This window comes from Papio anubis, chromosome 7 (assembly GCF_008728515.1).
Source record: "Papio anubis isolate 15944 chromosome 7, Panubis1.0, whole genome shotgun sequence".
NCBI classification, from domain to species: Eukaryota; Metazoa; Chordata; class Mammalia; order Primates; family Cercopithecidae; genus Papio; species Papio anubis.
The window spans coordinates 29,809,824-29,825,884 of record NC_044982.1 but is presented as its reverse complement, the minus strand read 5'-3'; the positions used below and the strand labels follow the sequence as shown (position 1 = coordinate 29,825,884).

General features: G+C 48.3%; 1 protein-coding gene across 8 annotated transcripts in view; it reads left to right on the top strand.

Moving 5' to 3' along the window:
• LRRC74A (leucine rich repeat containing 74A) overlaps positions 1-16,061 on the top strand; it is a 43,357-nt gene that overhangs the window by 22,382 nt on the left and 4,914 nt on the right. For 6 of the 8 annotated variants that reach the window (XM_003902093.5, XM_003902094.5, XM_017961393.3 and 3 more), the window contains exons 8-11: positions 2,714-2,799; positions 3,574-3,768; positions 8,239-8,334; positions 11,550-11,696. In XM_003902093.5, the coding sequence (XP_003902142.1) occupies positions 2,714-2,799; positions 3,574-3,768; positions 8,239-8,334; positions 11,550-11,696 (524 nt within the window). Of the gene's footprint in view, positions 1-2,713; positions 2,800-3,573; positions 3,769-8,238; positions 8,335-11,549; positions 11,697-12,292; positions 12,633-16,061 lie in introns of those variants that run through there. The other 2 variants (XM_017961399.3, XM_017961394.3) reach the window with 2 other exon arrangements.

Sequence of the window (16,061 nt, the reverse complement as noted above, 5' to 3'; positions counted from 1 at the left end):
TGGTAGAGATGGGTTTTCACCATGTTGGCCAGGCTGGTCTCCAACTCCTGACCTTAAGTGATCCACCCTCCTTGGCCTCCCAAAGTGCTGGGATTATAGATGTGAGCCACTGTGCCCGGCCTGTGCCCTCTTTTAAAATTGTTAAATCGTACTGCAAATGCAGCTTTTAAAAACACTTACTATTGCTGGGCGCAGTAGCTCATGCCTGTAATCCCAACACTTTTGGAGACTGAGGCGGGTGGACCACCTGAGGTCAGGAGTTCAAGACCAGCCTGGCCAATATGGTGAAATCCCATCTCTACTAAAAATATAAAAAAATTAGCTGGACGTGGTGACTTGGGCATATAATCCCAGCTACTCGGGAGGGTGAGGAAGGAGAATCACTTGAACCTGAGAGGCGGAGGTTGCAGTGAGCAGAGATCGTGCCATTGCACTCCAGCCTGGGCAACAAGAGCGAAATTCTGTCTCAAAAAAAAAAAAAACACTTATTATTTGAAGTGATTGCTATGTGACAGGCATCATGTTGGGCATTTTACATCGATCCTCATAAAAACTCTATATAGGTTGATATCTCTATTGTACAGATAAGGAAACAGAGGTAAAGGAAGGATAAGTAACCTGCCTGAAATCACACGTGTAGTAAGTGGTGAGATCAGAATTACAATCTAACTTGTGTGGCCATTTGAGTGATGCGGGTGTGCAAGGTGTAGCTTAAATGAGGGAACTGGCAGAGAAGAGGAAATAAGGGTAAGAAGAGAGTGAGGGAGAGAGGGGAGGGGTTAATGAAGGCAGGAGAAAGTTTATTCCCAAAATTATATAAGGTATTGTGCGCTTTTTACTAAAAACTCACACCGAGGGTTGACACAAAGAGAAGCATGATCAGAACATAGTGCACTGTTCATAAAAAATAAGAAATAGGCCAGCTGCAGTGGCTCATGCCTATAATCCCAGCACTTTGGGAGGCCGAGGTGGGTGGATCATCTGAGGTGAGGAGTTCCAGACCAGCCTGGCGAACATGATGAAACCCTGTCTCTACTAAAAATACAAAAAATTAGCTGGGCGTGGTGGCAGGTGCCTATAATCCCAGCTACCCGGGAGGCCGAAGCAGGATAATCACTTGAACCCAGGAGGCGGAGGTTGCAGCGAGCCGAGATTGAGCCATTGCACTCCAGCCTGGCAACAAGAGCAAAACTCTGTCTCAAAAAAAAAAAAGAAAGAAAAAGAAAAGAAATAAGACATTATTCCTGGGCCAGAGGCCTAAAGGCAATTCCTCCCGTTCAGTAGTGGTTCAAGAGGACTTTAGACTTTCTGTCAATGGCCTCCTTAGCATAACTGTCCTACCCAAATAAAAACAACAATAATAGTGTGTTTAAATAGGATCTTCCAACCCTGTGGAACATGTAAGCAAAATCATCTTCAGGTCAAAACAAAAGTATGATTTCTGTGCAAACCCAGCTTCTCACCAAGCCTGATGCCTCCCCACTTCCAACTCATTGTGCCCCTGAGCCTCTCCTGGAGAGAAATTCTGGAGTCACCACTGCAGCCATGGCCTGCCATGATAAAGACATCACACGACGTAATACGCCAGGTCCATCACAGCCTTCCTGTGTAAATACAGCCACTGAAGATGTTTTCCAGCTGCTTCTGTCTATTTTAATTCTTAGTATTCCACCAGATAAATAATTCTTGCTTTTATTTATTTATTTATTTTTGAGATGCAGTCTTGCTCTGTCACCCAGGCTGGAGTGCAATGGCGCCATCTTGGCTCTGCAACCTCCGCCTCCCAGGTTTGATCAATTCTCCTGCCTCAGCCTCCTGAGCAGCTGGGACTACATGTGTGAGTCACCACGCCCAGTGAATTTTTGTATTTTTAGTAGAGACAGAGACAGGGTTTCACCATGTTGGCCAGGCTGGTCTCAAACTCCTGACCTCTGGTGATCTACCTGCCTCGGCCTCCCAAAGTGCTGAGATTACAGGTAAGCCACCACGCCCGGCCAAATAATTCTTACTTTTTTTTTCTTTTTTTTTTGAGACAGAGTCTCGCTCCGTCGCCAGGCTGGAATACAGTGGCGCAATCTCGGCTCACTGCAACCTCTGCCTCCCAGGTTCAAGCGATTCTCCTGCCTCGGCCTCTCAAGTAGCTGGGACTAAAGGCACACGCCACCACACCCAGCTAATTTTAGTATTTTTAATAAAGACGCAATTTCACCATGTTGGCCAGGATGGTCTCGATCTCTTGACCTCGTGATCGGCCCACCTTGGCCTCCCAAAGTGCTGGGATTACAGGCGTGATCCACTGTGCCCAGCTAATTCTTACTTTTATAAATGATGCCATGGTAAACAGCTACAAGCACCTTGCTCTTCCCATATTCTGTGTTGTCGTCTTAGGTAGAGACTCAGAGGTGAGTGACAGAGTATGCACATTTTAATGGGAAAATATTTGTGATCAGATAATATCTGCCAAATAGACTATACCAATTTCCTTCCCACCTAAACTGTGTAAGGAGGATTATTTCACCACATCTTTGCCAGCTTTGGGGATCATCTTACAATTTTGTGTTTAAATGAATAACTGAAAAAATTATTATCTGAGAATTTTACTTTGCATGACCACTGAGTGGTCTTTATCCCCAATGTCGTGGGCATCTGTTAACTCTTAGAATGGGTTCTCTGGGCTGTGGGAGATGCTAAGCCAATTCCCTCCCTGTTTCAGCCATCAATGTGGGGCTTACATCACTGGATCTGAGCTGGAATAACTTCCATACAAGGGGAGCTGTGGCCTTGTGCAACGGTCTCCGGGTAAGGCACTCTCCACGAGTGGTAGGTGGAGTCCAGTTGAAGATAGCCAGGGCCTCCCATTCTGCCATCCTAAGCCTCTTCCTCATGGTCACCGTCAATGAGGGTGTACTGAGCTCTCATCAAATACTTTTCAAGTTATTGGTCTCCCTCCCACAATTCCTGGATGCACGTTATTCTTTATTTATTTATTTTTTTTTTTTGAGATGGAGTCTCACTGTGTGGCCCAGGCTGGAGTGCAGTGGTGCATTCTCCGCTCACTGCAACCACCACCTCCTGGGTTCAAGCGATTCTCCTGCCTCAGCCCCCTGAGTAGCTGAGACTACAGGTGTCCGCCACCATGCCCAGCTAATTTTTGTATTTTTAGTAGAAACGTGGTTTCACCATATTGGCCAGGCCGGCCTCCAACTCCTGACCTTGTGATCCGCCCGCCTCCCAAAGTGCCGGGATTACAGGTGTGAGCCACCGCGCCTGGACTGCACATTATTCTTTAGTATAAATCATATCTGCTGAGGCCAGAGTGGCATCTTTGGATACACTTCAAGAGGGCAGTTTAATTAGTGAGTAGGGAATGACCAGAAGCCAAAGGGAGGGAGTCTCATGAGCACTTGAGACTGAGCCCAGCTGGGAGCTCTGAATGATCTGGCAAATCCATCGGTCCTGGGGACCACTGAGCGCCCAGTCTGGATGCCAACAGCGGGTAGAAGTCAGGGCCCTTGTGGTTGGATGAGTCACACGCAACCTTGATGCTGGTGCTGTTCTCCCCTCTTCCTGGAGGGTAATGTGACCCTGACAAAGCTGGATCTCTCCATGAATGGCCTTGGGAATGAGGGGGCTGTGGCCCTAGGGGAGGTCCTCCGACTCAACAGCTGCCTGGTCTACCTGGATGTCGGCGGCAATGACATCGGCAATGAAGGGGCCTCCAAAATCAGCAAAGGACTGGAATCCAATGAAAGCCTCAGAGTTCTGAAGGTAGTCTTCAGCTGGAAAGGGGCTATTTTGTGTGTGTGTGTGTGTGTGTGTGTGTGTGTGTGTGTGTGTGTGTTGGGGTGAGTTGGGGGCTGCATAATACTGGAGAGAATAATTGGGAACATCTGTACTTCATATATGCATGTATTTTTTTTTACCACCTCTTGGCTGTAAATGCAGTGACCATGCTCTACTATAAAGCCAGTGTCACCCTCAGTACTCCCTGGTGCACTACAGATCTTCCTAACAGGGCTTCCTTCCTCCCATCTGGGTCTCCTTCAGGATCTCCACACTGCCACCAGAGTGTGCTTTTTTCTTCTTTTGAGACAGGGTCTGGCTCTGTCCCCCAGGCTGGAGTGCAGTGGTGCAATCTCAACTCACCGCAACCTCCGCCTCCCAGGTTCAAACCGTCCTCCCACCTCAGTCTCCTAAAGTGCTGGGATTACAGGCATGAGCCACTGTGCCTAGCCCTCAGAATGTGCTTTTTAAACACAAATCTGACGTCCATTCCCCTTCCTCCAGCCCCTCAGTCTCCTGTCTTTCAGCTTAGACCCCCGCATGGCTTCCTGTTGCTCAGATCCCATTCGCTGAGCCCCAAGTGCCCCTCCAGCCTCAGTCCACCCAGTGCTCTCCCTTGCTCTGCACCCAAGACCCCCTGGTCTTCTCTCCGCTCCTTTCCTCCTACCACAGAGGCTTGGCCGCTCCCCCTCCACTTGCTTGCTGCTGGGATCCTCCATCTAGGGGACCTGCTCCCAGAGTCCTGCTCCCTACTTCCCATAGAACTTGCTGCCCTTTCTAATTCCATGTACATAAGGGCTCTTTGCTCACCTGTCATCCCCTCAAACGTGAAAGCTTCATCAAAACGAAGACTGTGTTTGGGCCAGGTACGGTGGCTCATGCCTGTAATCCCAGCCCTTTGGGAGGCCAAAGTGGGTGGATCACTTGAGGTCAGGAGTTCAAGACCAGTGTGGCCAACATGGTGAAACCTTGTCTCTAATAAAAATACAAGGCCGGGCGCAGTGGCTCAAGCCTGTAATCCCAGCACTTTGGGAGGCCAAGATGGGCAGATCAGGAAGTCAGGAGATCCAGACCATCCTGGCTAACACGGTGAAACCCCGTCTCTACTAAAACACAAAAAATTAGCCGGGCGCGGTGGCGGGCGCCTGTAGTCCCAGCTACTTGGGAGGCTGAGGCAGGAGAATGGCGCGGACCCGGGAGGCGGAGCTTGCAGTGAGCCGAGATCGCGCCACTGCACTCCAGCCTGGGCGACAGAGTGAAGACTCCGCCTCAAAAAAACAAACAAACAAAAAAAAAAACACAAAAAAAACTAGCCAGGTGAGGTGGCGGGCGCCTATAGTCCTAGCTATTCGGGAGGCTGAGGCAGGAGAATGGTGTGAACCTGGGAGGCGGAGCTTGCAGTGAGTTGAGATCCAGCCACTGCACTCCAGCCTGGGTGACAGAGTGAGACTCCGTTTCAAAAAAAAAAAAAAAAAAAAAATACAAAATTAGCCAGGCGTGGTTGTGCATGCTTGTAATCCCAGCTACTTGGGAGGCTGAGGCAAGAGAATCACTGAACCCAGGAGACGGAGGTTGCGGTGAGCCGAGACCATGCCACTGCACTCCAGCCTGGGTGACAGAGCGAGACTGTCTCAAAAATGATCGAAGACTGTTTGGTTTTCCCATCATTAAACTCCTTATACCTAGTCCCTCATACCTAGCATAGTGTTGGGCACATAGTAGAAGCCCAGTGAATATTCATCAAATGAATGAATTAATGAATACATATTTCATTTTAAATTAATTTACTTGTAGATGCTAATTTATAATATAGATGCTATTGAGTGGTTGGAAAATAAATGAAAGGTGAGGACTTCTATTAATCATCTCCCTTTCTGGGGCTCCTGCCAAGAGCCAGCTCTCATTACTCATAGCCTCACCTGGTAATGTGGGCTCTGTTAGCCCCACTTGTCAGATGAGAAAACTGAGGTTGTGTGACTTGCTTACGCCACACAAGTAGCAGGAGGCAGAGGGAAGCCTGCTCTACCTGGTTTTCGATGGCAACTCCAACTCCTCAATATATGAGGGTGACTGGGGAGACCACAGATGTGAGGGTCGTAAAGAAAAAAAAACAGTAAGGAAACAGTGAGGAAGGGGATGCCATCTGAGAGGACAACCATGAGGAGCTGCTAAGAGGACAGGAGGAAGCCAGATTCTGACAGGCAGGGGCACAGTGACTACAGACCAAACAGATTGGCCATCTAGTGACCAGGAGATCTGGGAGTCCCAGCTGGGGTGGAGCGGGGCCAGGTATAACTCAGACAGAGACTGACCCAGGCTGTGGGTGGCTCAGCCCCATTGGCTGAGGAAGCCAGAGACAGTCTGAGAAACTGAATTTTAAAAGACTAAGCAGTTGCCTCAGCAAAATGGCAATAGGGGTCTTTGCTGTTTTGTGGGTATACATGGTTTAAACCATTTTTTGCCGCTTTTCTCATTTTTCCACAATGACCATACGTAATGAATATATTTCAATTTTCTAAAATGTTTTAGAAGTAAAACAGAAAAGTTTAAGACAAAACTCTTAGTTTGGCCACCATGGAAACCACATCAACTTTGCCACAGGAATTATCTCTGGGTCTCCACATCCAGCCCTGGTGCCCATTTCCCCTAAACTTGGAAAAATAAGGAATTCCCATTAGGAAGTGAGTCCAGCAAAGGATTCTAGATGCTGAGCTCCACGAGGCCTGGGCCCCAGTCTGCATTTTCTTACGGGAGTATATCAGAGCCTGGGACACAGCTGACATATACTAGGTGCTCAGTAAGAGTTTTGGCTGCCTCATCATGAAGCCACTTAGCTGAAAGCCTTCAATAATAAGAACTATTGTTCATTGATGGCATACTGCTTACCAGGCACTCATTTTAATGCTTTGCCTGAATTGGTATGGTAAGTCCTCAGAGCAGCCGTAGGTGATAAGTACAAAGCAATCAGGGAATTAATGAAATGCCAGGCAGCTGGTAAGCAAAGCCACCAAGCTCCAGAGTCCCTTCCGTTAACTTCTATCGATGCTTCAGCAGCTCCTAGCACCACTGGGATAATGTCCTTGTTCCTTCTCCAAGCCTATAAGGTTCTCCATGATGTGGTCCATCCCAGCTCTGTGGCCTCATTCTCTCTGCTTCTGCTCACAAACATTTCGTGCTGTTTCACACCCCTATGCCTTTGCACTTGCCTACTCCTTTTTCTTTTTTGGTGAATCTTGTTTCCTCCTCTGGTTTTGCCCCCCTTCCTCAGACCTCACTAATCCTCATTAGTCCTGCAAGGCTTAGCTCCATGGTTCCCTCCCCTATGCTGCATGCTCCTTTCCTTGCTTCTGCAGTACCCAGGTGTACCTCTGTCACTGCTGTCATAACACTTCTGATGCTATTGGCTTGTTTGCCTTTCTCCCCCAGTTACAGTGTTAAGCTACCCAAGGGCAGAAACCTTGCCATGTCTGCCTATGTGTCCCTCAGTGCTTAGTCCAATAGCTGGCATATGGCAAGCCTCTAATTAATATGTGCTGGGTGGGTGGATGGATGGATGGATGGATGAGCAGTGAGATGAACAGATGACTGGCTGGATAGATGGATGGATGGATGACAGGTGGATGGATGAGTAGATGCACAGGGAGATGAATGGATGGATGGATAAATAGATGGTTGGATAGATAGATGGTTGGATAATGAGCAGTTGGATGGATAGATCTGTGGGTGGATGGATGGATAAGCAGTGAGTTGGATAAGTGAGTGGATGGATGGATGGATGGATGGATGGATGGATGGATGGGCAGTGAGATGAACAGATGGCTGGCTGGATGGATGGATGGCTAGATGGATGGATGGATGACAGGTGGATGGATGAGTAGATGCACAGGTAGATGAATGGATGGATGGATCGATAGATGGTTGGATAAATGAGCAGTTGGATGGATAGATCTGTGGGTGGGTGGATGGATGGATGAGCAGTGAGTTGGATAAGTGAGTGGATGGATGGATGGATGGATGGATGGATGGATGAGAGGTGGATGGATGAGAAGATGAACAGGTGAATGAATAGATAGATAGTTGGGTGGATAAGCAGTGAGATGGACAGATGAGTGGGTGGGTGGATGGAAGGATGGATGGATGGACGGATGGATGAGCAGTGAGATGGATGAGTAAATAAGTGGATGAATGGATGGATAGATAGATGGTTGGATGGATGAGCAGTAAGATGGACAGATGGTGGGTGGGTGGGTGGATGGATGGATGGATGGATGGATGGATCAGCAGTGAGATAGGCAGACAGATGGATAAACAAACAGACGGACAAGTAGATAATTACTTACAGAGAAGTCTGGGTATGAGACAGATGTTGTGATTTGATGAGATGTAGCAACTGTGCTCTGGGCCAGCCTCATCCACCCATCTCAGCCTCCTCTTGTCTTGATTCTCCCTCTATAGCTTTTCCTGAATCCCATAAGTATGGATGGGGCTATTTTACTTATCCTGGCTATCAAGAGGAACCCCAAATCCAGGATGGAAGAGCTTGATATTTCCGTAAGTGATCAAATGGTAGTTGCTTGTGTCTGGGCACAAGCTAGTGACCCCGTCCACTCTATACTCTGTGTTGGCCGGAGCCAACAGCTCTATCCCTCACAGGCCCTCACACAAGTGCTCCATGAAAGGGTCACTTCTTTTGTTACAACTCTACCCTCTCCAGGGATCCTTTTAGGAAGCGTAGCTATTTAGTCAGTAACATCATAGTGAGAAATAATTTACCAGATGCTAGAAACTAGGGCTATGAAAACCTGAGAGTAGAGATAAGGCAATGCCAAAAAGAAAGGCAGGAGGACTCCAAAACAGAATTCTTTAACATCAGCTTTTCTGATGGAGTGGCCCTGGGTCCCAGAATGTTTCCAGAATCACAAAATTTGTAGAATCTGGGTATTAAAACACATACTTTATTTTCATTTCGTGAGTTGGCCTGTTAGACTCAGAGCAGTATTTTTGGGTGAAAATCTCTTGATAAAGGAGGAAAGCCCCAGGAGGTGACTTCAGATCCTGCTGGGAACTCTTGCCTGAATCAGCATACGGGTGGCATGTGATAATAGCCTATACTTGTCTACCATTTTATACTCTTTGTTTCCCTAAGTGATTTTGTATATGCCAGCTCATTTTTATCCTACTCTAGAAGGTAGATAGAATACTGTATTAATTTCCTAAGGCTGCTGTGAAGTACCACACACTGGGTGGCTTAAACAGCAGACATGTATTGTCTCACAGTTCTAGAGGCTGGAAGTCCAAGAGAAAGGTGTCAGCAGGCCTGATTCCTTCTTAGGGCTGTGAGGGAGAATCTGTTCCCGACCTCTCCCCTGGCTTCTGGTGGTTCCTGTCATGCTTTGGTGTTCCTCAGCTTGTAGAAGCATCACTCCCATCTCTACCTTCTGCTTCACATGGCATTCTCCCTGTCTCTGTATCCAAATGTCCCCTTTATGTAAGGACAGAGTCATATTAGATTAGCATCCACTCTAATTACCTCATTTTAACTTGACCATCTGCAAAGACCCTATTTCCAAACAAATTCACATCCATGGGTCCTGGGGGTTAGAACTCCAACATCTTTTTCTGGGAGGGGGCAAAATTCAACCCACAACAAGTACTTTTCCTCATTTTCCCGTTCTACATATAAGGAAACTGAAACAGAGAGTCTCACTCTGTTGCCCAGGCTGGAGTGTAATGACGCAATCTTGTCTCACCTCTGCCTCCTGGGTTCAAGCAATTCTGTGCCTCAGCCTCCAGAGTATCTGGGACTACAGGCGTGTGCCAACATGCCAGGCTAACTTTTTGTATTTTTAGTAGAGATGGGGTTTCACCATGTTGGCCAGGCTGGTCTCAAACTCCCGACCTCAAGTGATCCACCCACCGCAGCCTCCCAAAGTGCTGGGATTAGAGGTGTGAGCCACTGCACTCAGCCTCCAGTGATGGCATTTTGAATATTTAAACCCAAGCTCCTTAGAACTGAATAATTAATACAATGTGGGTTTTTACTTGCCACAGATTTTGAGACATTGTCAAACATAGTCGCTTTTCTTTCCCTTTGTTCTCTCACCCGTCCTCCCTGCCCCAGGCCATTCTTGTGCTTCCTGGGTCTTCCTCCCTTTCCCCATCCTCATGCTCTGGTTCTGAATCTGCAGGCCAGGATGCTGCCTTCGCCCCCAAGTCTCCACTGCAGATTCAGATTTTGTTGGGATCTGTATTTTCCTCTCCCAGGCAGTACAGGTTGGAAGGTGTGAACCCAGGCACTGCCTTAGTGTGTTTGAGAGAACATTAGAAATGGTGCTGTTAGGCCAGGTGTGGTGGCTCACGCCTGTAATCCCAGCACTTTGGGAGGCCGAGGTGGGTGGATCACCTGAGGTCAGGAGTTCGAGACCAGCCTGACCAACATGAAGAAACCCCATCTCTACTAAAAATACAAAATTAGCCGGGCGTGGTGGCGCATATACCTGTAATCACAGCTACTCGGGAGGCTGAAGCAGGAGAATCACTTGAACCTGGGAGGCGGAGGTTGTGATAAGCCAAGATCGCGCCATTGCACTCTAGCCTGGCAACAAGAGTGAAACTCTGTCTCAAAAAAAAGAAAAAAAGAAATGGTGCTGTTTAGGCCCTAGATGGCCCATAAACCTGTATGCTGTGACCACATTGGCACTTAACAAACCTACCAGAACAAATAGGTCTGAAATAGCCTTCTTTTTTTTTTTTTTTTTTTTTTTTTTGAGATAGAGTCTCACTCTGTCATCCAGGTTGGAGTGCAGTGGCACAATCTCAGCCCACTGCTACCTCTGCCTCCTGTGTTCAAGCGATTCTCCTGCCTCAGCCTCCTGAGTAGCTGGGATTATAGGCACCCACCACCACACCTGGCTAATTTTGTTGTATTTTTAGTAGAGACGGCGTTTCACCATGTTGGCCAGGCTGCTCTTGAATTTCTGACTCAAGTGATCCACCCACCTCAGCCTCCCAAAGTGCTGGGATTATAGACTTGAGACATCATGCCCAGCCTGAATTAGCCTTCTCCTTCCCCTTTGTCAACAATGCCGCCATAACTTTGAACAGTATGGAAATTCCTCTTTTGTAGATGCTCCTAGAACTTTCTCTAGAATCTCTACAAAGCCTACTGCCCTTAAGCAGGGGCTTAATTCTTTGGAAGGGCGAAATGTACTCCAAGCCACATCTGAGGAATGAAGCAGGTTGACCAAACTGGTGGAGCCCAGGTTTGATCAAACACTATTTCACAGGACGCATTTTCTCCCGTGTCCTACAAACCAGCTCTGAGGGCAGTTCCAGAAGGGGAGGTTTCTAGTTCGTCCCTGGTCACTTATTGGAATCAGGGATCCTCTTCCAGGGCACTTTCTCTGACGAACAACACTCACGCAGACATGGACATTTCAGGGCTTTAAGAACCGTCTTGCCACTCCATAGCCGTATCTCATCTGTCAGATGCAGAAGCCATCTGAGAGCAGAGCTGAGCTGGCAGCAGGTGACAAGCCACCAGCACTCAACAAAAACATCCCATCAAAATTACACAGGAAACTTACAAGTCAATTTACAAGCTCTAAAATACCCGTACTATCCCAGTCCGGGAGCAGCACTGAGAAAAAACTAGAAGAGACAAAACTTCCTGACTTTGGCTCGGGTGGAAGGGGTGGGGTGCACTGGTTGGGCAGTCATGATGGCAGTGCCCTCATCATCATGGGTCCCTTCTCTCCCTGCCACAGAACGTGCTGGTGTCCGAGCAGTTCATGAAAACGTTGGACGGAGTGTATGCTGTTCACCCGCAGCTGGATGTGGTGTTCAAGGCAGTACAAGGCCTCTCTGCCAAGAAAACCATCTTTTTGTTGACAAACCCCATGAAACTGATCCAGGTGAGCTCCTGCCTTCCTCTCAGGGCCTCCAGGGAGCCCTGGGGAAAGCTGGCTAATGGCTCCACATCAGTTTCCAGACTTTCCCTCCCCCACAGTGTCTGTACAGCCCTCTCTGATAAGGAATATCTCAGTCCCTTGGACTGCAGATATGGAATGAATATTCTCTGTGGCTACTGGATCCCTCAGCAGTGCTTCCTGATCCCCAGAGGAAAGGAAGAGCTGAGATCTAGCTGAAGGGGATGGGTGGACAGGATGGATTCTCCCACCCGGGCTCCTCCACCTGCTAGCGTATGACCAAGGGCAAGTTACTAAAGCTCTCTGGGTCACAGTCTCTTCACCTGCAGAATGGACACAACAGTAGCCACCCAGTAGGATTGCTTGGAAAATCAAATTATGTAAAATGCATGAAGTGCTTAGAAGGTTGCCTGGTATAGAACAAGCACCTGTTTATTATAGACACAGTTTCTTTCCAACTGCTGGTAAGGAGGTCAAGTCATCCCTGTGGTCAGGATGGCTATCTGGCAGCTTCAGCCAAAGAGAGACGCTTCAGTCCTTTGTTTCTAATGGTAACTTGCCCCCGACTCATCTTTTCTTAGATTAGCTCTGGCAATCACAGGAGGCAGATGTAACAGTGGAAATACAAAATCAGAGAATATTAGCACCTAAAGGGATGTTATTGCTCCTCCAGTCCCATCGTCTCGCAGACCAGTGCCCAGACTCTGCTCTGGTGTTTCCACGGCAGGCCTCTTACCCTGCGGTGGGGGCGAGGAGCCTGCTGCTGGCCGCAGAGCGGTTACTATCTGGGGAGCAGGCATGGGCATGGCGCTCTGCCAATGCACATTCTGCAGGGTGTGTCCCTGGGCTGCTTCCTGCCCCTGATGGGTCTGCTCTGTGCCTCAGTTTCCAGAACTAAATAAAAGAGCTCCCACATGAAAATTGCTATGTGAAAAATTCTAGAAGGCAAAGTGGTGTCAAGTATTTGTACAAGTAAGATGACTTCAGATGGAACCAAGGGCAAACCTGTTTTGCAAGGGGAGCAGGGTGGTCCAGTGAACAGGAATGGAGCTGTCTGATGCAAAGTGGAGGCCCCGCCTCCTGTTTTAAAGATGCACACAAAAAGAATCTTGGAGACCAAACAAGACATGCAGAGTCAAACATAGCCCTTCCCCTCAGGGGACTGACAATCTGGTTGGAAAGATGGGATGGATACAGTGATGACCCACAGATCATAGAAAGTTTCATATGGCCAGGCATGGTGGCTCCTGCCTGTCATCCCAGCACTTTGGGAGGCAGAAGCACGTGGATCACTTGAGGTCAGGAGTTTGAGACCAGCCTGGCCAACATGGCGAAACCCCATCTCTACTAAAAATACAAAAATTAGCCAGGCGTGGTGGCAGGTGCCTATAATCCCAGCTACTTGGGAAGCTGAGGCACAAGAATCGCTTGAACCTGGGAGGTGGAGGCTGCAGTGAGCTGAGATTATGCCACTGCACTCCAGCCTGGGAGGCAGAGCGAGACTCTGTCTCAAAAAAAAAAAAAAAAAAAAAGATGTCATATGATAAACAACATAAAAGTGACAGAAGCAGAAAATGTAGTCGAAATCCAAATAAGAGATCAATGTAGGATTGGGCAACCAGAAAAGGATGATTTCCTGGAAGAGATGGGATCGGGTAAGGGCCCTGAAGAATGTCAAAGACTGAGGTGAGCCACAGAGGGTGGGAGGGTGTTCCGGCCAGAGGCTCCCGCCAGCAAAGGTGCCGAGGTGGAACCGCACGCAGCATGTTCAGGGGACACTAACACATGACTACAGGTTCATAGAGGAGCCCAAGAGGCAAAGTTGGCAAGGGAGGCTGGGCTGCAAGTGGCAGCCCTCAGATTTTAGGCTCCGAGTTTGGCTTTGATTCCATCGGGAACAGGGAGCCGGTGAGAGCTGTTGGGCAGTGGATGTGATGCAAATCCAGCAGGACTGAGGGGTTCTGGCAATGGGGAGTGAATTGAAGAGGGTTAAAAAAAAAAAAAAAGTAGGAAACCATATGAGCACACTATTGTAGCATTCTAGATGTGGAATGATGGCTTGGCTGAGAATAACAATGGAATTGAAGGGCAGATGTAAGAGCTATCATTATGGAAACATCTCCAGGACTTGGCGAATGGTTGGGTATGTGGGGTTATGTATTGCGTGCATGTGAGTGTGTGTGTGTGTGTGTGTGTGTGTGTGTGTTGGGATAGGAAGGCCTGTGATGATAAGAGAAACCCAAAGGTAACCCAAGATTTCAAGCCCAAGGGACTGAAGGAAAGATTGCCAGAGGCAGGGAAGTGCAGATGGGGGAAGTGCCTGCCACCTGGCCCTTCCTGTCTCTCCACGTTCCAGCCCCACTGGAGTGCTTCCGGATCCTCTCTGCATCAGCCCTCCCTTCACTGCAGGCCTGTGTACGGGCAGGGCAGGTCCTTCCACCTGGAACACTTTTCTTCTTGCCCTCTGTGTCTCGCTGATTCCTACCCATTCTCAGGTGTCTGCACAATGTCACTTCCTAGGGAAACGCTTCTTGGATTCCCTGGTCAAGGGCGAACGCCCTTTGTGTTCCTGAAGCCCTCGGCTTCACCCTTTCATTGCAATCCTGTGAACTCCTCCAGGGCAGGGCTGTGTGGGGTCTTAGTAGTAGCACCTACCAAAGTAGCTGGGCAAGGTTCTTAGTTGCTGGCCACAGAATTTACTCCAACTAGGTTAAGCACACAGGGGTTTATTACAGGAGAGAGACCATAGAAATGTCGGGAGGGCTGAACAAACAGACCCTTGTTAGATTCCAGAAATGGCTCTCAAAGCACCCCAACTGGGTTGCCAAGAGGGTTGCTCCTTCTGCTATAATCAAGAAGCTGCACGACCGCAGAATGCCCTGCCCAGTCAGGAAGCAACCACAGCCGCTGCCCACCACCTGCCTCTCTCAAATCAGACACAAGCCTCACACTTACATCTCAGGCAGGTGCTTGGCACAGGCCATCCATTCTGACCCCCAGCTGCAAGGGGGCTTGGGCAATGTCGCTTTCAGCTTTCCAGCCTCTGCATGGATGAGAAGCCTGCTGTGAAGAAACAGCAGTGGGTGCCGCGGGCTCACCCACGGCCTCTGCCACAGCGCTCAGCAGCAGTGCGCAGATTCAGGGGATGAGGGGCACTTCGGATGTGTTGACTGAAGTGCCGGTGGGGTGTCCGCAGCCGTGGAGGATGGAAAACTGGAAATGTAGCTTCGGGAGGCACTCCGGAAGGGTGGGAGGCCATGCACTTGGGAAGGGGAAGTGTGGGGAACAAAGAGCAAGGGCCCCAGGGCTGAGCCCTGAGGAAATGCTTCGTGAGCCGGATGTTGCCAGAAATAGCTATCCATACAGCAGGACCCTGTCCGAGTTTCTGAGAGTGAGGGGAAGGGGGGAGTGGCCGGGGGGAAGCAGGGGTCACAGTGGGGAAGAGAAAAAAAATGCTTAAAAAGGATCTAAAAGAATATTGTAATATTGTAAGACTGGGTGCGGTAGCTCATGCCTGTAATCCCAGCACTTTGGGAGGCCGGGGTGGGAGGATCACTTGAGGTCAGAAGTTCAAGACCAGCCTGACCAACATGGTGAAACCCCATCTCTACTAAAAATATAAAAATAGGCTGTGCATGGTGGCGCATGCCTGTAATCCCAGCTACTCGGGAGGTTGAGGCAGGAGAATTGCTTGAATCTGGGAGGCTGGGAGGCGGAGGTTGCAGTGAGCCAAGATTGTGCCACTGCACTCCAGCCTGTGTGACAGAGTGAGACTCTGTTTCAAAAAAAAAAAAAAAAAAAGAAAAAGAATATGTCATTGAAAAGTGTTCACATGTGAACAGCGGGTTCTGTAAAACAGTAGGTTTAGTAGAAAGATGAGAGATTAGATAGATAGATCGATAGATAGATAGATAGATAGATATGATAATGATATACAGATAGATAGAAGTTAGACAGATTGATGTCAGATAGATAGCTAAAAAGATAAAAGGGTCCACACCAGGATATTACCTGCGTGTGGTGGTATTAGATTTGTGGGTGATATTTAAAATTTTCTTCTGCTAATCTAAAATTGCCTTGCAATGTGAGTAATAATACACTTGACCCTTGAACAACACGGGTTTAAACTGTGCCATTTCATCGACTTTTACATATTTGGATTTTTTTTCAATAAATACAGTCAGTCCTTCGTACCCGTGGGTTCTGCATATGCAAATATGGATCCAAAGTACAGCATCTGAGGAATGAGAAACCCACGGAGATGGAGGACTGCCTTTTCATATTGGTGGATTTTGGTATCTGAGGTGGTCCTGGAACCTATCCCTTGCAGATGTCAAGGGATGACTATAT